The sequence below is a fragment of the Melanerpes formicivorus genome, unplaced genomic scaffold (genome assembly GCF_026170545.1).
Source record: "Melanerpes formicivorus ecotype bairdi unplaced genomic scaffold, bMelFor1.0.p_v2 SCAF_64, whole genome shotgun sequence".
Taxonomy (NCBI): domain Eukaryota; kingdom Metazoa; phylum Chordata; class Aves; order Piciformes; family Picidae; genus Melanerpes; species Melanerpes formicivorus.
Window position 1 is genome coordinate 1,050,437 of NW_027142416.1, and position 20,593 is coordinate 1,071,029.

Sequence of the window (20,593 nt, forward strand, 5' to 3'; positions counted from 1 at the left end):
TTCCTCCACTCATGTTGCAACAGAGGGTTGCCTGAGTGAGCTATGTTGGCTCTTTGCCACTCAATATTTCTCTTCACCAGGGAAACCCCCAACTGGCTTTTAAAGCCAGCTTTATGGCCTCAGGATAGTGCCAAAGGTGGTATGAGGCACTTCACCACCACCTTCAAGAATTTGAAGGCAAAGATGGGGGAGGGGATCACAGGAGGCAACCTAGGCAAGCTCCTAGTGAGCTATTCCTTCCACTTCATTAGCTGATGCCTTTTGTTTATCATACTCATCACCCTTGCCTTTTTTATATATAAATTATATTTTTTGCTTTATTTCAGGGCTTGAGTTGCAAAAACTGATACTTTGGATTTGGACAGGCAAACAGGAAGCAGTGTGCAAACTGCCCAGTCTTTGACAACTGAAAAGCATATAAGCTTATAGAAAAGAAAGAAAGAAAAAAAACACAACAAAAAGTTTATAAAAGTGCTTTGTTTCTGCCACCCTCCAAGAGGAAGGTCTGTGATTCGGGGGAAAATCCCATGACAAAGCCTTCAGCCCTAACAATTGCACATAAGAGAGACTGAGTCATGGGAAACTCTTGTGAATAGAGTTGCATGAATAAAAAAGAAACATGCAGCAACATGAAACATGCCTAGCTTTGGCTTTCACTGTGAACATCAAACACAGGCACCGTCGACAGGGTTGTCTGTTGGGGTACAGGCATCTTCTGAGCAAGCAGGGGCCTAATTTTCAAGGGACCCAGGAGGGGCATTAGTGCACCCCTTGGCTTAGCATCAAAAGCCTTCAACATTAACCTTTTCTGGGATGTGTCAATGTGTAGAGGGGAAACCACGTATTTTCAAATAATAGAATCATAGAATTGTGAGGGTTGGAAGAGACCTCAAGGATCATCCAGTTCCAACCCCCCTGCCATGGGCAGGGACACCTCACACTGCATCAGGTTGCTCACAGCCACATCCAGCCTGGCCTTAAAAGCCTCCAGGGATGAGGCTTCCACCACCTCCCTGGGCAACCTGTGCCAGGCTCTCACCACCCTCATGGGGAAGAACTTCTTCCTGACATCCAATCTGAATCTACCCATTTCTAGTTTTGTTCCATTCCCCCCAGTCCTATCACTCCCTGACACCCTCAAAAGTCCCTCCCCAGCTTTCTTGTAGCCCCCTTCAGATACTGGAAGGCCACAGTAAGGTTTCCTCAGAGCCTTCTCTTCTCCAGACTGAATAATTCTCAGAGAGGCTGCTTCTTCAGAAACAGGGCGGCTTGGGACCGCAGTTCTTGGACACCGTGCAGCACCGAAGTGACCACGGAAACTCAGCTGTCTCCAAGAGCTCGAAGGGCAAAGCAATAGCAGGAAACTTTATTTGGGGGCCGGTTTATTTGTTTGTCCTTACTCAGCTGTTCATCTGGAACTCTAATGGCTCTGTAACAATCATGAGAGGTTGCTGCCTGGCAGGGATGCTGCCAGCTAGCTTGGACACGGTGGCGAAGGAGGCACTGTCAGTGCTTGTATCAGCGGCAGGAATGAGTCGGGCTAAAATAAGGGCTCAGAGCTCTAGAGAGCCTCTATGAGAGTCGGATCCAACAGTCTCCCCCAAGGACAAGAAACAACCAAGAACAGACAACCAGCGCAGACCCCCTGAGCCTCCCCCTATGCCTTTGCGGGAGAGCAGAGGCGGAAACAGAGCCGCTGCAGCGCGTAGCCGTGTGGGGAATGTAGTTCTCCCGCCCAGGGGGGCGGGGACCAAGGGCCACACCGCACCCGGCCTCTCCCCGCGGGGCCTGCTGAGAGTTGTAGTTTCTTCCACCCCACATCTGCGGCCGTCCAATCGTGCGGCGGTCGTGCGAGACTACTATTCCCAGCATGCACCGCTTCGCAGGCTCGCCCCATCGCGGGGCGGGGCGGGCGGCTGTAAACAAACGGGGCGGTGAGTGATGGCGGCGGCGATGGATCGCCGTAGTGGCCTCTGAGTGCTGGTGGCCGCCGGATCGAGGACGTGGGCGGCTCTGGTGCGGGGCCGGCGGCACATATGGATGACAGCAAGGTAAGTGGCTGAGAGGCCTTCCGGGGAGCTGGGCCTGGTTTGGGGCCGAGGGCAGCCGGTGAGGTAACAAGTTGTTGCGGGGAGGTCGGGTAATCCTTCGGCCTCTGAACTCAACGGATACAGGCTCCTAGGGGTGTGCAGTTGTGTGATGTAACCGTCTCCGCAAAGCCTCACAGCAGTTAGGGGGTAGCTGTGCGCGAAGCGAGTGCTCCTGCTAAAGGCTTTTGCAATAAACTGCACTGAAATCCTTGGAAGGCCTCTGGTCCTTGCCGGCAGGGAGGAGAGGTTGTCCCTGTCGTGCACCCCGCATGCTGCCTCCAGTGGAGCACAGCGCTCGGATGCTGCTGCTGGCTTTTCCTTAAGGCTCTAGGCGTGAACCAAAATTTGGGTACAGATCAGTGGTCTGGTCTTGTGTGGGAAATCATGTTCCTATAACACCTTGCATCTCTTAGGTAAATAGCAGGTGTGGACAAATGCTAAGGCATTCGGGTAGGAGCTTGTGTTGCAGCCTTGTAACGGGTGATAGTGTTTCTGTCCTTCCTGTGTCTCATGAGAAGAGCACACTGGCATCTCTGGAGAGGAAGATTTTCATATAAGCAGAGCAAAATATCAGAAGATGTGCAAAGGATGTCTCTTCTACCTGCTTGCACTGGGGTGCCCCTAAAGCAGGATCTACATGGCACATGTGAGGACTAAGGAAATAACTCCTATGTCCATTCAGTGCCTTATTTTGCATCTGAAAAACCCCATTGAGTTTGGGTATTTCAGCTTACTACAATAGTGGTTACAGTATTGTCATAGAATCATAGAATGGTTTGGGTTGGAAGGGACCTCCAAAGCCCATCTAGTCTGTTTCAGTGTAGTTGTTTTGAAGGGCTGCAGTTCCTCTCAGAGCAAGTTGATGAGGCTGCAGGTTGCCATAATTGTTGGATGGCTCCCATTTCTCCTGGGAGGGTGCTTCCCATTGCGTGCTGCCTTCTTAGGATGAGGCAAGCACTAGTTAGGCTTCATTTTATAGCCAGTGTTGTCCTGCATCTTGGGCCAACATGTCCTTCTGAGAGTTACACTGAGTCACATTCCCCTCCTTACTATGAGGGCTGGCCTTCCTGATCATAGAGGGAGTTACCTGGGAACTGAAGAATTGTGGCTGTGAAAGCGATTTCCCTGGGAAAATGACAATAACTGAGTTACATTTGTAGTAGAGTAACCATTCTATAGCTGCAGCCACCCAGTGTCACTGTTTTCCTCCATGTAGATGACATAAGGAATTTAGAACTGGGTTTTAATGTTGGTTTTTTCCTTATTGTTAGTGTACTGTGATTTAGCCTTATGTGGTTTAAGAGAATGTGAGAAAAATGGTTCTTTGTAGCATGTTCCTTAAAACAGGAAGGAAATAGTGAGAAATAAAGGGACAGTTAGAGTCTCTGAGTGTCAGGTCTAGAAAGCTCTTGTGCCCTGGTTTTCACAGAATTGAAGAATGTTGGGGTTTGGAAGGGACCTCCAGAGATCATCCAGTCCAACCCCTCTGCCAGAGCAGGAGCACCCAGGGGAGATTGCACAGCAGCACATCCAGGTGGATTTTGAATGTCTCCAGAGAAGGAGGCTCCACAACCTCTCTGGACAGCCTGCTTCAGGTCTCTGGCACCTTCACCATGAAAAATGTTCCTTGTCCTGTAATTTGCCCAGTGATAAGACAATGAACAATGTATGCAAGCTGGAACACAGGAGGTTCCACCTCAACACGAGGAGACACTTCTGTATGGTGAGGGTGACAGAGAGTCTGAATGCCGATGCCAGGCAAGTACGATGTTGTGATCCAAGTACTGTATTAAAAAGGGAGCTCTGTTGGTCAGCCTGCAGAAGAGAAGGCTCCAGGCAGACCCAAGAGCAGCCTTTCAGTACCTGAAGGGGTCTCCAAGAAGGCTGCAGAGGGACTGTTTGCAAAGGCCTGCAGGGACAGAACGAGGGGCAGTGGTTTGAAATGAGAGCAGAGCAGATTTAGATTGGATGTGAGGAACAAATTCTGCACCATGAGGGTGCAGGAACACTGCAACAGATTGCCCAGGGAGGTAGCTGAGGCCCCATCCCTGGAGATATTCAAAGTGAGGCTGGACAAGGCTCGGGGCAACCTGCGCCAGTGGAGCACATCCCTGCTGACTGCAGCAGGGCTGGACTAGAGGACCTTTGGATGTCCCTTCCAACCAAACCATTCCGTGCTTCTATGATTGTAGTGTTGGATGAATTTAACCTATGTGAAGCTGTGCTGCCTTCAGTCACTTTTTGTTGCCAGTGCCTATCCAGGATGCTGGCTGTACAAAAGTTTGGGTGATATTTGCCAGTAGCTTTAAATTGCTGGCTATGAGAAACAGCATGGTAGCAGCTCCTCACCTGCCTGATGTTCTGGTGAAGGGGCATGGCTGTGACATGCTCTTGTATAGGACTAAGATTGGAGTTATTTTCTTGTTTATACATAATGGATGCCACATACAAATGCATAGCAAATGGATGCCACATACAGATACATAACAAATGCCACATTGAGTGGCATTGAGTGCACCCTCAGCAAGTTTGCTGATGACACCAAGCTGTGTGGTGCAGCAGACACACTGGAGGGAAGGGAGGCCATCCAGAGGGACCTTGACAGGCTGGAGAGGTGAGCCCATGACAACCTCATGAGGTTCAACAAAACCAAGTGCAGGGTCCTGCATCTGAGCACAGATGCAGGACCCTGAGCACTGAGCACAGTTAGCTCAGTTGGTAGAGCATGGGACCCTTAATCTCAGGGTCGTGGGTTCAAGGGTTGTATTAGTTGATAGGTTGGATGAGATGATCTTGAAGGTCTCTTCCAACCTGGTTTATTCTGTTCTGTTCTGTTCATCTGGGTCGAGGCAACCCCAGGCACAAATCCAGGCTGGGCAGTGACTGGCTGGAAAGCAGCCCTGAGAGAGACTTGGGGGTGCTGGTGGACAAAAAGCTCAACATGAGCTCTCAGTGTGCACTTGCAGCCCGCAAAGCCAATCAGATCCTGGGCTGCATCAAGAGAAGTGTGGCCAGCAGGTCAAGGGAGGGGATCCTCCCCCTCTACTCAGCTCTGGGGAGACCCCACCTGGAGTACTGCCTCCAGTTCTGGAGCCCCTATTACAAGAGAGATCTGGAGGTGCTGGAACGTGTCCAGAGAAGGGCCACGAGGATGATCAGAGGGCTGGAGCACCTCTCCTATGAGGACAGACTGAAGGAGTTGGGGCTGTTCAGTCTGCAGAAGAGAAGGCTCCGAGGTGACCTAATTGTGGCCTTCCAGTATCTGAAGGGGGCCTACAGGAAGGCTGGGGAAGGACTTCTCAGGATCTCAGGTAGTGATAGGACTAGGGGGAATGGAATGAAGCTGGAGGTGAGGAGATTCAGGCTAGATGTGAGGAGGAGGTTCTTCAGCATGAGAGTGGTGAAGCCCTGGAATGGGTTGTCCAGGGAGGTGGTTGGGGCCCTGTCCCTGGAGGTGTTTAAGCCCAGGCTGGATGAGGCTCTGTCCAGCCTGATCTAGTGTGGGGTGTCCCTGCCCATGGCAGGGGGGTTGGAACTAGATGATCCTTGTGGTCCCTTCCAACCCTGACTGATACTATGATACTCTACTATGATAATGGTGGGACTCCCACCTTGAGTGCTAGCTCATGCTTCTAGTGAGTCAGAACTCAGTGTAAAGGTTTTTTTTTTATTATTTTTTTTTTTAAAGATAGCTGGAGTGTGTGTCTCTACAAGGCCTTATTTAGCTGTTGAATTAAAAGATTTAAACTACTTAATATTGGCACAGGAAAGTCTCAGGTGCTAAAAGTCTTTGAGAATGGAAGCACTGTGGCCGTGGCGTGTCATGCAATACCCAGAGATGTTTGAAGTGCAAGTAAGAACAGACAGCAAATGGTGAGTGCCTCCTGTGTCCATTGATCTCCTGCTGAGCTAGGAGTAGGAATCACACCAAGGGTTAAACCTGAGTGTGGTTCCATCAGAGGACAGAACTGCACTTGGCATGGCTGAAAGGGGGCAGTGCTTTTCTTTCTTTTATGCTTCTTCCTGTGGCAAGTGGAGTCCCTCAGGGATCTGCACTGGGTACAGTGCTATTTAACATCCATGTCAGTGATGTGGGCAGTGCCATTGAGTGCACCCTCAGCAGGTGTGCAGATGACACCAAGCTGTGTGGTGTGCTGGACTCACCTGAGGACAGGGATCCATCCAGAAGTATCTTGATAGTCTTTAGAAGTGGGTCAGTGCCAACTGCATGAGGCTCAACAAATGGAAGTGCAAGGTCCTGCAGCTGGGTTGGGCCAATCCCAGGCACAAATCCAGGCTGGGTGCAGAGTGAATCTTGGAATGATGGAATGGTCTGGGTTGGAAGGGACCTCCAAAGCTGATCTTTGGTGGTCGAAGTACCTGAACTAAAGATCTGAAGGGGAGCAGCTTGGTGGAATGAGTGGATTATTCAGTTATTCAGCTGCATTTAAGGCCAGGCTGGATGTGGCTCTGAGCAACCTGATGTAGTGTGAGGTGTCCCTGCCCATGGCAGGGGGCTTGGAGCTAGGTGATCCTTGAGGTCCCTGCCAGCCCTAACAATACTGTGATTCTGTGATTTAGCAGTTCAGATGGAAAGGTGCTTGTTTGATTGGCTTTTCTTTGCCTTTCTGAATGCATTGTGCTTGTTTCGTTATCTCTAGACCTCCTTTAGGTACTTTCTGTTCCTCTCTTTGCTGATGGTGGGCAGCTATTCCTGAATAAATCAGTTCAGGCAGTATAGAGAGGGTAGGATTCTGTTGGCATGTGATTGCTGACTCACTTGCCAAAGAAAGAATGGCCTCAATTGTATAATCTTGAGGTTTTGGTTGGTTGGTTTGGTTTGTTTCCCCCTCCGTTCTAGCACATCAAGTCACTCTGTTAGTGTTTTTATATTGCAGCCAGCTAAGTTTGTAGAACAAGTGACTCCTTTGAATGCCAAAGCTGACTTATTTGATAGCATCACACATTAAAAAGGGCCCTTTTATTTTTCCCTTGTGAACTCTGATGGTTTGAGCACCACCTATTGAGGGGAAAAAAATAATACTTCTGTATACAGCATGGTGAAGCACTAAGCCAAGAGTTAAACATTTTTATGTAGGGGTGTGTGTGGGTGTGTGTGTTAGGTGTTTCTCCACACCCACTCCATTCAAACACTGTGATCAGAATGCAAATAAAGAAAAAAAATACTGACTTCAGAGGGGGGTGGGGGTGTGGCTGACTTAGTGCTTCCAGGTGGTGGGGTTGGACCTCTTGAGGTCCCTTCCAGCCTCTAATACACTGTGATATTACCTGACTGCCAGGGTACTGTTTCAGGCCAAATGTAAGGCTTTCTTATCCCATGCTTTCATGTTATAAGTAAAATATTTGGGTGGGGAAGCACAGAGTAAGTACTGAGGAAACAATTCCTCTTTTTTTTGGGTTTGTTTCATCTGTAGCAAAAGAAACTTTGCAGACCTGTGACCTCAAGCTGGGGGCAGGAGTTGATCTGTTAGAGGGCAGAAGGGCTCTGCAGAGGGACCTCAACCAGCTGGACAGATGGGCAGAGTCCAACAGGATGTCATTCAACAAATCCAAGTGCCAGGTGCTGCATTTTGGCCACAACAACCCCATGCAGAGCTACAGGCTGGGGTCAGAGTGGCTGGAGAGCTGCCTAACAGAGAGGGACCTGGGGGTGCTGATTGACAGCTGCCTAAACATGAGCCAGCAGTGTGCCCAGGTGGCCAAGAAGGCCAAGGGCATCCTGGCCTGCATTAGGAATAGTGTGGCCAGCAGGAGCAGGGAAGTCATTGTGCCCCTGGACTCTGCATTGGTTAGGCCACACCTTGAGTCCTGTGTCCAGTTCTGGGCCCCTCAGTTTAAGAAGGACATTGAGACGCTTGAATGTGTCCAGAGAAGGGCAACGAGGCTGGGGAGAGATCTCGAGCACAGCTCTATGAGGAGAGGCTGAGGGAGCTGGGGTTGTTTAGCCTGGAGAAGAGGAGGCTCAGGGGTGACCTCATTGCTCTCTACAACTACCTGAAAGGTGGTTGTAGCTTGGAGGGGATTGGTCTCTTCTCTCTAGCAACCAGCACTGGAACAAGAGGACACAGTCAAGCTGCACCAGGGGAGGTTTAGGCTGGAGGTGAGGAGAAAGTTCTTCCCTGAGAGAGTTGTTAGCCATTGGAATGTGCTGCCCAGGGAGGTGGTGGAGTCAGCATCCCTGGAGGTGTTCAAGAGGGGATTGGACGTGGCACTTGGTGCCATGGTCTAGTCATGGGGTCTGTGGTGACAGGTTGGACTCGATGATCTCTGAGATCTCTTCCAACCTTGGTGATACTGTGAAACAGAACACAAAGCCCTCCCTAAGCCCCCCCCAAAAAACACAAGCAAGCAAAGAAAGCCACAGAAACAAAAGAACCCAACCAACAAAAAAACAGCCAACCAAAACCACCCAAACAACCACCAAAAAAGCCAGACCCCAAACCACCAACAAAAAATACACCCCCCCAAAAAACAAACAAACAAAAAAACCCCCAGCCAACCAAAACAACAACAACAAAACCCCCAAACCAAACAAAAAAAACAACCACAAAGAGGGGGAAAATGATTTCCACATCTGCACTCCACAGGAGAAGAAACTAGGGGGTTAGATTTCTTCAAGGGAAATGTGAATTCCCCAGGCTGTGTTAACAGTGTTTTGAAGGCAAACATAGCCAGCTAGAGTGGTTGGGTCCAGCTAGAATGGTGGCAGCAGGAGTAGGACTCAGTGTAACTGAGTTGTCTGCTTAGTAGAAAACTCTCAGAAGAATTTCTTTTGGAATAAGTGGAGCCTGAGGAATAATGCTGACAAGTTTCATCTTTAGAGCAGGCTGGAGCTGTGGGTCAAGACGTTGGAGCAAAGCTAAGCTTTGGGTTCTGTTGGGATAAATAATTTATTTTCCTTCCAAATGAAAGTGTTAAACTTCATAATACAGCATTTCCAGTGCTGGCAAGGGTTAGGGCTTGTTGGTAACATTAAAACAGTTTCTCTGCAAGTTGGCCATTATCTCTGATTTCTCATGTACCAGATGTCCTCCTAGTTATCTGAAATAGTGTGTCTGCTTCTGCCCCACCCAGCCCAAGAGAGAAATGGAACTGCTGGAGAGAGCCCAGCAAAAGGTCACTAAGATGATGAAGGGACTGGAGCATCTCTCTTGTGAATAAAGGCTGAGAAAGCCTGGAGAAGGAAGAGAAAGCTCAGGAGATCTCATCAGTGTGTACATATACTGGAAAGGGAGGGGTATTGAAGAAGACCAGGACAGGTTCTCTTCAGTGGCAGCTGGTGCCAGGACCGGAGTTGATGGATACAAACCAAAACACAGGAGGTTCCCTCTTAACTTTGGGAAGTGCTTTTTATTGTGAGGCTGACTGAGCACTGGCAGAAACTGAGCTTCTAGAAGGCTTCTGGAATCTCCCTCCTTGGAGATATTCAAAAGCCATCTGGACATGGTCCTGGACATCTACTTCTAGGTGGCCCTGCTTGAGCAGGGACATTGGATCTGATGATCTCCAGAGGTCTCTGCCAACCTCAACCATTCTGTGAAGCTTCTCCCAGTCAGACTAGTAGCATTTCCAATGGGGCTGCTTAAGCACCAGCCTCACTATGAAGTCCTGCCTTTCCCTTTTTGTGTTGATGCCATTGCTGAAAACTTCCCACCACAGGCCCCCTGTTTCCTCTGTTGTTCAAGAAGCAGTGAAAGTATGTGCAAGATTTTCTACTTGAGATACCCAGCAGGAACAATGACCTGGTTACAGCATTAGAATTGTAGAATTGTTAGGGTTGGAAGAGACCTCAAGGATCATCCAGTTCCAACCCCCCTGCCATGGGAAGGGACACCTCACACTACATCAGGTTGCTCACAGCCACATCCAGCCTGGCCTTCAAAACCTCCAGGGATGAGGCTTCTACCACCTCCCTGGGCAACCTGTGCCAGTGTCTCTCACCACCCTCATGGAGAAGAACTTCTTCCTGACATCCAATCTGAATCTACCCATTTTTAGTCTTGTTCCATTCCCCCCAGTCCTATCACTACCTGACACCCTAAAAAGTCCCTCCCCAGCTTTCTTGTAGGTCCCCTTCAGATACTGGAAGGCCACAATTAGGTCACCTGGGAGCCTTCTCTTCTCCAGACTGAACAGCCCCAACTCTCTCAGCCTGTCCTGATAGCAAAGGTGCTCCAGCCCTCTGCTCATCCTCATGGCCCTTCTCTGGACACCTTCCAGCACATCCAGATCCTTCTTGTAACAGGGGCTCCAGAACTGGGCACAGTACCCAGGTGGGGTCTCACCTTTGCAGAACAGGTTTTTAACTGTGCTCTTCTTTTCCAGGTGGTTGGAGGCAAGGTAAAGAAACCAGGCAAGCGGGGTCGCAAACCAGCCAAAATAGACTTGAAGGCAAAGCTTGAGAGAAGTCGTCAGAGTGCAAGAGAGTGCAGAGCCAGGAAGAAGCTGAGGTACCAGTACCTGGAAGAGCTGGTTTCAAGCAGAGAGCGAGCCATCTGTGCTCTCAGAGAAGAGCTTGAAATGGTAAAGACAACCATCATCGAACCTAACCCTTCCAGTACCTGAAAGGTGCCACAGGAAAGCTGGGGAGGGTCTTTTGACAAGGGCTTGTAGTGCTAGGATGAGGGGCAGTGACCTTGAGATGGAAGAGGGGAGATTGAGGCTGGAGATTAGGAAGAAATTCTTCACAGTGAGGGTGGGGAGACACTGGAACAGGTTACTTGGGGCAGTTGTGGATGTCGCCTTCCTGGAGGTCTTCCAGGCCAGGTTGAATGAGGCCTTGAGCAGCCTGGGCTAGTGGAAGGAGTCCCTGCCCATGGCAGGAGGGTTGCAACTAGATGATCTTTAAGGTCCCTTCCAACCCAAAGCATTCTGTGATTATTTGGGACCTGTCTTTGTGGGCAGTTCTTGAAATTACTGTGACTGAGAGTGGGATTTTGCTAGCCATGAGGTATCAGAACATCACTAACAGATGCCTTCAACTGTTTGCCTACATTGCCTCATGAACCTCATCTTGCAAGTTACCTGCTGGTTTTGAACTGGAAGCAAGCAAAGAGCCTGTCCTAGGAAATGTTTGTGTTGGAAAACCTCTGACAGAGGTAGAAAGGAGATAGAGGGTGAACAGAGATGTTTAAAGTCTCAAGGGGGAAGATCTATACAGTGTGTCACTGCTTCCTGCAGAGCTTTGTTTCTGCTGGGGAGCTTGATTCTTGCAGCATACTCTCTGTAGAGGGTTGTACAGCTGTCCTGTGTTCCAGCACCTGTAGGATGGGTGTCTTGGCCAAGGAAGCTACATTAACTGAAGAGATTGTTTCATCTGGAAAGAGAGGCTCAGCTCCTCAGTGATATTGAGATGCCATTGCAAATTCACTGGAGCTGAGGATGTTTCCTTGACCTTGCATTAGGTTTGTTGGAATAGGCAGGGCTGTGGAAGGTGAGGCAGGTTTGTCAGTGTGCTTTAGGGTTTGCCAGTGAAGAACGAGGGAACTAGGAGTAAGGCACATGTGCTGTAACCATGCCTTGCACAATCAGCAAGGACCTTTTAGCAGCCAGTCATGTGAAATATTTGGTTTTAACAGGCCATGAACTGGAACAGAGTTCTGGCATGCCAGCAGCAAGCACTGCACAAAGTGTTCCATGTTGTTTAATAATTAGAGCATTGTCTCTGCCGCTGCCACTGAGCAACAGTTCAGTGGCTGAAGCAGGATTTACTGAGGGCAGGTATGCCACCTTGGCTCATTAGTGCTCTGCAGCTCTGGAAGAAGCTTCAGCCCAGTAAATTCAAACCTTAAATGAGTCTAGGGGAAGGCAGAAATTAGAGCTCTGTTTTGTCTGCTGGTGTGCTCCTAGCAGTTGGCTGATGCCTGATGTCTGCACATTTCAGTACAAGCAGTGGTGCATGGCGATGGACCAAGGGAAAATCCCCTCTGAAATAAAAGCCCTGCTGACTGGAGAGGAGCAAGGCAAAGCACAGCAGAACTCCACCAAACTTGCCAAGGCTGTGAAGACAGAAGCAAACAGCAGCAATCCCTGTAAGTATCCAGCCTGTGATTAATCCATATTTTGTTCCATCTTTTGTGGTGTAGGAGGATGGCTGTGCTGCAGCAAGCGATACAAGGATGTGCTTTTGGGCACAAATAGTTGATTGAAGCAAAGAGCTCAGTGGGTGGTACAGAGACTCTGTGTGATGTTTACATGCAGAACTCACAAACTGCACTAGCTAGGAAGCTGGGCAGTCAGTTTAAAGGAAGACTCAGTCTGGTTGTTTCACCAAGGCCTGTGGAGACCTGTGAAGATTCCAGGCCTTAATCTTTTACAGCCTGGTCTGGTAAATGGATCACAGAACACAGACCTGAGTTTAAAAAAAAAAACAACCTCAAGAAAGCATTATTCAAGCACTCAAAAGTGAGGAATACTGGACTTGGGATTTCCTGTGGAATCTTCTCTCTGCCTCACTTGTGCTTGTCCAGGGAATGAAGATAAGGTTCTTGTGGGGGCTGAAAGAAGAAAAGGTCTTGTGATCTAAAGTCCGTGCAAGGGAACAGAGTTTGGTGTAGCACAGGCAGTTCTCTAATATCTGATTTTGTAGAATGACACTTTGCTGGAAGGTTTTTAAAAACAGGGGCTTCTAGCTTCTGTGTTTTTCAGAAGCATGTGAAAGCCACCTTTGTCAGTGTAACAACCTTCCCCCATGGTGCATCCTGCGCAGGAGGCCAGCGCAGGACCTTCGGCGCTGCAGCAGGGAGAACTTGGTAGCTAGCAGAAGAATGCTGTGGTGGGAGAAGTGGATGCACCCTCAGATGCAGGGCCAAGGATCCACTTCTGCCTTCTCTTTGCTCCTCCCCCGACAAAACTCTTTGACTGTGGTGTTCCTAAGCCTGCATGGAGTGGAGCTTTTGGAGTAAGAGGTGTTTGTGTAAGGGGAGCCTTATTCTTCCTTTCTCCTACACCACCCTCCCCAAATACAGGTAGGGCAGGTTTTGGGCATTCCCAAGAAGAGATGGGGACTATTTTGTGTCAGAGCCCCAGAATTAGACTGGCATTGTGGTTGGTAACCATTGTGGGAGTCTGAGAGGTTCTATGAAATGTAGAAGCAAGAGGAGTATCCTATAATGGCTTTGCTAAGGCTGAATGGAGAACTGTAGATGAAGGAGAAGGAACTGAATCAAAAGCTTTCAGTAAGAATTTAACAGTGTTGTCATTTGTAACCTGAATGAAGATGTTGCTCTCATCATCCTTTTCTAAAGCAGCATTTCTTTGTTATTGGGACTCTTAAAGAGAAGTACCAGACCTGCTTAGTGCTTCGCCTGTACTTCTTTCACAGGATGCATTTCCCACCCCCCATACTCACAGTGAGGAAATCAAAGCTTCTTTCCCCTTCGCTTCCACTCTCTCCTCCCACCCCTTGTGCCCTGCTGTCTTTCTGTATCTACCCACTCTGTGGGCCCTAGTACCTTTCTAGACTGCAACTGCATCCAATTCTGGAGCCCCTGTTACAAGAAAGATCTGGATGTGCTGGAAGGTGTCCAGGGAAGGGCCATGAGGATGATCAGAGGGTTGAAGCTCCTCTCCTATGAGGCAGGCTGAGAGAATTGGGGTTCTTCAGTTTGGAGAAGAGAAGGCTCTGAGGAGACCTTATGGTGGCCTTTCACTATCTGAAGGGGGCCTACAAGAAAGCTGGGGAGGGACTTTTTAGGGTGTCAGGTAGTGATAGGATTAGGGGGAATGGAAACAACTAGAAAGGGGTAAATGCAGACTGGATGTTAGGAAGAAATTCTTCCCCATAAGGGTGGTGAGAGACTGGCACAGGTTGCCCAGGGAGGTGGTGGAATCCTCATCCGTGGAGGCTTTTAAGGCCAGGCTGGATGTAGCTGTGAGCAACCTGCTGTAGTGTGAGGTGTCCCTTCCCATGGCAGGGGGGTTGGAACTGGATGATCCTTGAGGTGTCTTCCAGCCCTAACAATTCTATGAACTTCACCTGAATCCTGCTGTGCTATGGTATCTCAGCCAGTGAGTATGCCAAGCACTGCTAGCAAGGAAAATAAGCTGCAGCAGGTTGGTTTTCTGATTCAAAGTGTTGGCAGAAGTCTTGTGAGCCAATTTCCTCACCCTAGCTATCAGCAGGGAGATGGCCCCTTTCTTTAGACTGCTGCTTGTCCTGGACAAGCTTCTCTGCATTGATCTGGTTGATGTGGAGAGTAGAGCTCTGAGGATTTTCAGCAGGGCTTTAGCTTGCTCAGTCTTTGTGACAGTGTCTGTGTTTGTGTGTTATGAAATGCATGGAACATATTATTATTATTACTATTATTTTTCATCTTGTGTTCTTTTTGTTTGTTTCATAGAAGAAACATTCTGATGAATGGCTTCTCTAGACTGAACGTCGCCTTCTTTTTGTTGAGCTAATTGGGACTGTTTAGTGTTCTCTCAGCTCAGGATTAATGGGAAGCAGTGAGAATAATGAAGTGCTGTATTCCAGTGTCCAACACAACTGTTTTCAGCATGCCATTCTGAGCACTCATGTGAATCCTGGTTTGGAGTTTATGCTCTAGACCCTCCACACGTGTACTTTATTTAGCAATTGCTACAAATAGAATCCTTGAATCATTCAGGTTGGAAAGGACCCTTGAGGTCATCAGGGCCAACCATGAACCCTGCTCTACCAAGGTCACCACTAAACCACAGCGCTAAGCACCACATCTGAACAACCTTTAACACCTCCCTGGGCAGCCTCTTCTAATGCCTGACCACTCTTGCAGGGACAACATTTGTCCTAATGCCCAGCCTAAACCTCCCCTGGTGCAGCTTGAGGCTGTTCCCTCTGGTTCTGTCACTAATTCCCTGTGAGAAGAGACCAGCCCCTACCTCTCTCTGTTGTCCTTTCAGGTAGCTGTAGAGGGCCATAAGGTCTCCCCTCAGCCTCCTCTTCCTCACACTAAACAGTCCCAGTTCCCTCAGCCACTCTTCATCAGACTCATTCTCCAGGCCCTTCCCCACCTTAGCTGCTCCTCTTTGCACCTGCTCCAGCCCCTCAATGTCTCTCTCCTATGGAGATGCCCAAAACTGAACCCAGCACCCAGGGGTGGCCTCAGCAGTGCTGAGCACAAGGGGACAATCCCTGTCCTGCTCCTGCTGGTCACCCCATTGCTGATCCAAGCCAGGATGCCACTGGCTTCCTGTGCCACCTGGGCACACTGCTGGCTGATGTTCAACCTCTTGTGGATCAGCACCCCCAGGTCCCTTTCTGCTGGACACCTTTCCAGCCATACTGTCCCAAGCCTGTAGTGCTGCATGGGGTTGTTGTGGCTCAAATGCAGCACTGAGCACCTGGCCTGGTTGAAGCTCATCCCATTGATCCAATCTGTCTAAGTCTCTCTGTAGGCCTCCTTTCCTTCAAGCTGCATGGACATGGAAAACTAATGAGAGGTTAAATACCAGTGAGGCAGAGATGGGAAGGCTGTGACGGTCATGACCCCACAGACCTGCTGGGTTAACTCACAGCTGCAGTTTATTCTAAAAGACAGCAGCAAAGCCAGCCTGTAAGTGCTGGCATTTTTGTCTCTTGAGTTCTTGCCTGTTGTTCTTCTGGATTCATAGATTCTCTGAAGGGGGGGGAGAAAAGCCACCCCTTGGCTAGATGTCCAGAACTATTTCAACTAGTTGGATTTTGTGACATGGTCATGCCAGAAGTGTGGCACTTTTCCTTTCTTTAATTAGAATTACACATGTAAACTATGTATTGTGGTTCAACATATTTCAAACGTTATCTGTGTGCTTCAGTGCCTTTTTGAATCAAGGATGTAGAAAACATCCAGAGAGGTTATGGTTTGCATGACCGGAACAGCTCCACTCAGCACTAGGCCAGCCTGGATGTGGCTTTGAGCAACCTGATCTAGTCTGAGGTGTCCCTGCCCATGGCAGTGGGGCTGGAACTAGATGACCCTTGAGGTCCCTTCCAACCCTAACAATTCTATAATTCTGTGTCACAAATGCAGCTTTGGTCTCTCCAGCCAGCAGTGCCCTCATGCAGCCCAGAAGGCAGCTGTGTGCTGGGCTGCAGGCAAAGGAGTGAGTGCAGCAGGGCCAGAGGTGGGATTCTGCCCCCTGACTCTGCTCTACTGAGACCCCACCTCCATTGCTGCCTCCAGTTCTGGACACAAGAAGTACACAGAGCTGTTGGAATGAGTCCAGAGGAGGGTCACAAAGATGGTCCAAGAGCTACAACACCTCTGCTGTGAGGATACCATGATGGAGCTGGGGTTATTCTCTTAGCACCACATCTCTGCCTCTTTAAACACCTCCAGGGATGGGGATTCAACCACCTCCCTCAGGAGTCTGGTCCAGTCTTTGCGAACCCTGAGGCCATTTTGTCTTGCCTTGTCACTTGTTACTAGGGAGAAGAGACAAACCTCCACCTTGCTATAACCTCCCTTCAGGTAGTTGAAAAGAGTTCTAAGGTCTTCCCTCAGCTTCCTTTTCTCCAGAGAGGTGTAGCCTTCCACCCATTTCTCCTGCAGTGAGTGTGTGCAGCTGGTTCACTCTCCCAAATGTTGAAGAAAGGAAATAATTCTAGAAGTGCTTCATTTTCCCACCTGCCATGAAATCTAGAACCATTCGCTGAGGTGCGTCTCCCTTGAAAACTGCCAGAAGTCTTCAAGAAATGCTGTCTGTAGTATTTGCTGTTTAAAGCACTAGAACTCTGTTATAGAAAGGTATAAGACAGAAAGGACATGGACCTGATGGAGCAGGATCCAGAGGAGGGCCATGAAAATGATCAGGGGGCTGGAGCAGCTCTGCTACGAGGACAGGCTGAGGGAGCTGGGGGTGTTCAGCCTGGAGAAGAGAAGGCTTCAGGGAGACCAAAGAGCAGCCTTCCAGTACCTGAAGGGGGTTACAAGAAGGCTGCAGAGGGACTGTTTGCAAAGGCCTGCAGGAACAGGATAAGCAGCAATGGTTTGAAATGAGAGAAGAGCAGATTTAGATTGGATGTGAGGAACAAGTTCTGCACTGTGATGGTGCTGTAACAAGTTCTGCACTGTGATGGTGCAACAGGTTGCATGGGGAGATAGTTGAGGCCCCATACTTGGAGATCTTCAAGGTGAGGCTGGACAAGGCTCTGAGCAACCTGCTCTTAGTGGAGGATGTCCCTGGTGATGGCAGTGGTGTTGGACTGGATGAGCTGGAGGTCCCTTCCACCCAAACTGTTCTATGATAACAAAGGTAAGGTAAGAGTGGGCCCAGATGGTGCTGCTGGACTTAAGCAGTGCATAGTCATTTTTTATCATCCTTAAGGAGGAGGGATGGTGATGATTTCCAGGCTCTCTCCTGAGAAAAACTTGCAAGGAGTCTCAATTTATATGAGCTCTTTGTATGCTTTGTGCAGAGAACCCTGAACAGTGGAGTGAAGTCACTTCACTGAGAGCATTTTGTAATTGCATGTTAAAAAACCCTCCTCAGCCTGCTTTCATAATCTAGTAATGAGTGTTTGTCAAAGCATCTCTGCTCTGGTGAGTGCTTTTCTAAAGGTGTCTATCTTACATCACAGGTGTTTGGGATTTTATTGTCTTCAGATACATTGCAAAAAGCTTTTCTCTTGCCTGACAGCTGAAACCTGCCCAGCTCTGTGAGAGCACCTGTGATGTAGTTGGATTTGTACAGAATCACAGAATGTTAGGGGCTGGAAGGGAGCTTGAGAGCTCATCCAGCCCAACCCCCCTGCCAGAGCAGGATCACCTAGAGCAGGTCACGTGGGAACTCATCCAGGCAGGTCTTGAATGCCTCCAGAGAGGGAGACTCCACAATTCCCCCTGGGCTGCCTGTTCCAGTGTTCCATTACCCTCACAGTGAACTAATTCTTCCTCCTGTTTCCATGGTACTTCCTATGCCTCAATTTTCCTTTTTCTTTTCTCCTTTAACATTTTTAGGGTGAAGATGAATCCACATCCCCAATTCATCTGATTCTTCCTGTCACATCATGAAGAGATGGAGAAGCTTTGGCATCAAGAGTCCCAACTGCTTCCCAAGAAGTTCTAATGTCTGTAGTGAGCTCTAAAGCTGCTGTTTAATATAAGGACCAAATTTTTGAGACTAGTCAAAAAAATGCAGAGAAATCAGATGAAAAGCTGAAGTCAGAACCCTAAGTCCTTCTCATTATGCTTAAGAGTGTCCTGCTGTAGGTAAGCTTGGGATTGTCCTGCTCTTTGTGCCACTGAGCATTCATTTCCCTGCTAGGTTGTGCCAGGAGCTGAGTCTCTTGTACGACTCTGTTGTGGATTCCCATTACAAAAGAGGAGCTTCTAATCTGCAGGAAAATCTGAGGCATCCCACATGAGTGGACTGAAACCTGACTGCTGGCCCTGTATTTATGGCATGTATAGAATTACAGATGGGGAGTTTTACTGCCAGTTGTAGCCATTGCCTTGAGCAACTTTTGTTGCTTGGTGTTATTTATCCTGTCATGTGTAGTTTCTTGGCCTCATTTTAAGTTGTAGCTAGAAAATGCTATCCTTGTTCACCTGATGATTTTCAGCAACACTTCATCAAAACCAAATAAATTAATTAACACCACCCCAGCTAAACAACTGCCTTTCAGTGTCTTTGTTTTCTGTCCAGAGAAACCACCTAGGAGGTGGAAGCTTAGAATAGAATAGAATTGAATTAACCAGGTTGGAAGAGACCTTCGAGATCATCAAGTCCAACCTATCACCCAACACCATCTAATCAACTGAACCATGCAACCAAGCACCCTATCAAGACTCCTCCTGAACACCTCCAGTGATGGTGACTCCACCACCTCCCTGGGCAGCCCATTCCAATGGGCAATCACTCTCTCTGTGTAAAACTTCCTCCTAACCTCCAGCCTCAACCTCCCCTGGTGCAGCTTGAGACTGTGTCCTCTTGTTCTGGTGCTGGTTGCCTGGGAGAAGAGACCAACCCCCACCTGGCTACAACCTCCCTTCAGGTAGTTGTAGAGAACAATAAGGTCTGCCCTGAGCCTCCTCCTCTCCAGGCTAAGCACCCCCAGCTCCCTCAGTCTCTCCTCATAGGGCTTGTGTTCCAAACCCCTCACCAACTTTGTTGCCCTTCTCTGGACTCGTTCCAGCAAGTCAACATCCTTCCTAAACTGAGGGGCCCAGAACTGGACACAGTATTCGAGGTGTGGCCTAACCAGTGCAGTGTACAGGGGCAGAATGACCTCCCTGCTCCTGCTGGCCACACTGTTCCTGATGCAGGCCAGGATGCCATTGGCCCTCCTGGCTGCCTGGGCACACTGCAGGCTCATGTTCAGGCTCATGTTTGCTTCCATAATTAGTGCAAGATCAGCCCTGTTCTGTGTCTGTCTGTAACTCACAGCTGGCTTAATCAATGCTAATACTGCATTCTGCTGGCAGCACAGCTCCTGCTATGAGGGCCAAGGACCACATCCCTAACATCCCTGTTCTTAAGGAAAATGAAAGGCAGCCTCAAGACTTCATTCTGGGAAAGATGTCCTGGATTCATACAAATGACCAGGTCAATGACATGGCAAGATCTGTGTCAGAGTCTGCAGAAAGCAGAGCTCCTGCCAGTGCTGAGAGAATCGGGGCTATTTCTGCTGCTTTTACAGCAAACTGATCGATAATCTGAAATGTAACTCTGGATAGGGCTTAATTGTTTTGCTTCCTGTCTTTGGATCACTACAGAGAGGGACTCTGCAGAGGATGCGTGTCAGGGGAGATGGTGAATGTCCAGGGCTGCAGAGAAGTGCTGCAGTACCTGTGAAAACAGGGCTTCTGCTGGACACAAAGGATGAAAGTCCTTTGTCAGTCCCTCCTCATCGAATCACAGAATTGTCAGGCTTGGAAGAGACCTCAAGGATCATCCAGTTCCAACCCCCTGCCATGGGCAGGAACACCTCACACGACATCAGCTTGCTCACAGCCATATCCAGCCTGGCCCTAAAAACCTCCAGGGATGAAGCTTCCACCACCTCCCTGGGCAACCTGTGCCAGTCTCTCACCACCCTCAAAAGAGAAACGAAAGAGTCTTTTGCTCTTGCTTGTACACACAGTGAAAAAGCTGTAGTCTGGCCAGACATGAGGCAAGGACCAACTAAATTATTTGGTGATGTCATCATCTTGTATTTTTTCCCCCTATTCACCGGCAAACATAGGCTCAAGTCAAGAGCTAGTCTAAAATGGTTGAGATGCCAAACACAAAGCAATTATTGCTCTCTGTGCCACTGCTGAATTTTACCCAGAGACTGGTTTCATGAGGAAACTAAAAGAAGACTTTGTGTGCCTATGTGTTAGCAGTAGTGCAGAATGAATCTATGATTCAGTTCAGGCTGCTCCCCAGAAGGTGCCATTTATCTAACCACCTTCTAGCAGGTGTGTTCTGGTTTATTAGAAGCCAGCACAAATAAAACTCTTGTGATTTATCATGGCCAATTCCACAGCACTTGCTGGGTTGAAAAGAGCCAACTGATAAAGACATATTAACTCACA

General features: G+C 48.8%; 1 protein-coding gene across 1 annotated transcript; it reads left to right on the forward strand.

The window, feature by feature from the left end:
* Nucleotides 1-1,900: 1,900 nt before the first annotated feature.
* CREBL2 (cAMP responsive element binding protein like 2) lies at nucleotides 1,901-18,689 on the forward strand. Its single transcript, XM_068162392.1, has 4 exons — nucleotides 1,901-2,051; nucleotides 10,437-10,634; nucleotides 11,995-12,142; nucleotides 18,032-18,689. The coding sequence occupies exons 1-4, from the start codon at nucleotides 2,037-2,039 to the stop codon at nucleotides 18,034-18,036; spliced, it is 366 nt and encodes a 121-aa protein (XP_068018493.1). The 5' UTR covers nucleotides 1,901-2,036; the 3' UTR covers nucleotides 18,037-18,689.
* The last annotated feature ends 1,904 nt before the right edge of the window (nucleotides 18,690-20,593 follow it).

Coding starts and splice junctions, on each gene's coding strand:
- CREBL2 (XM_068162392.1), top strand. Junction 10,635..11,994: donor TCAGAGAAGAGCTTGAAATG/GTAAAGACAACC, acceptor TGCACATTTCAG/TACAAGCAGTGGTGCATGGC.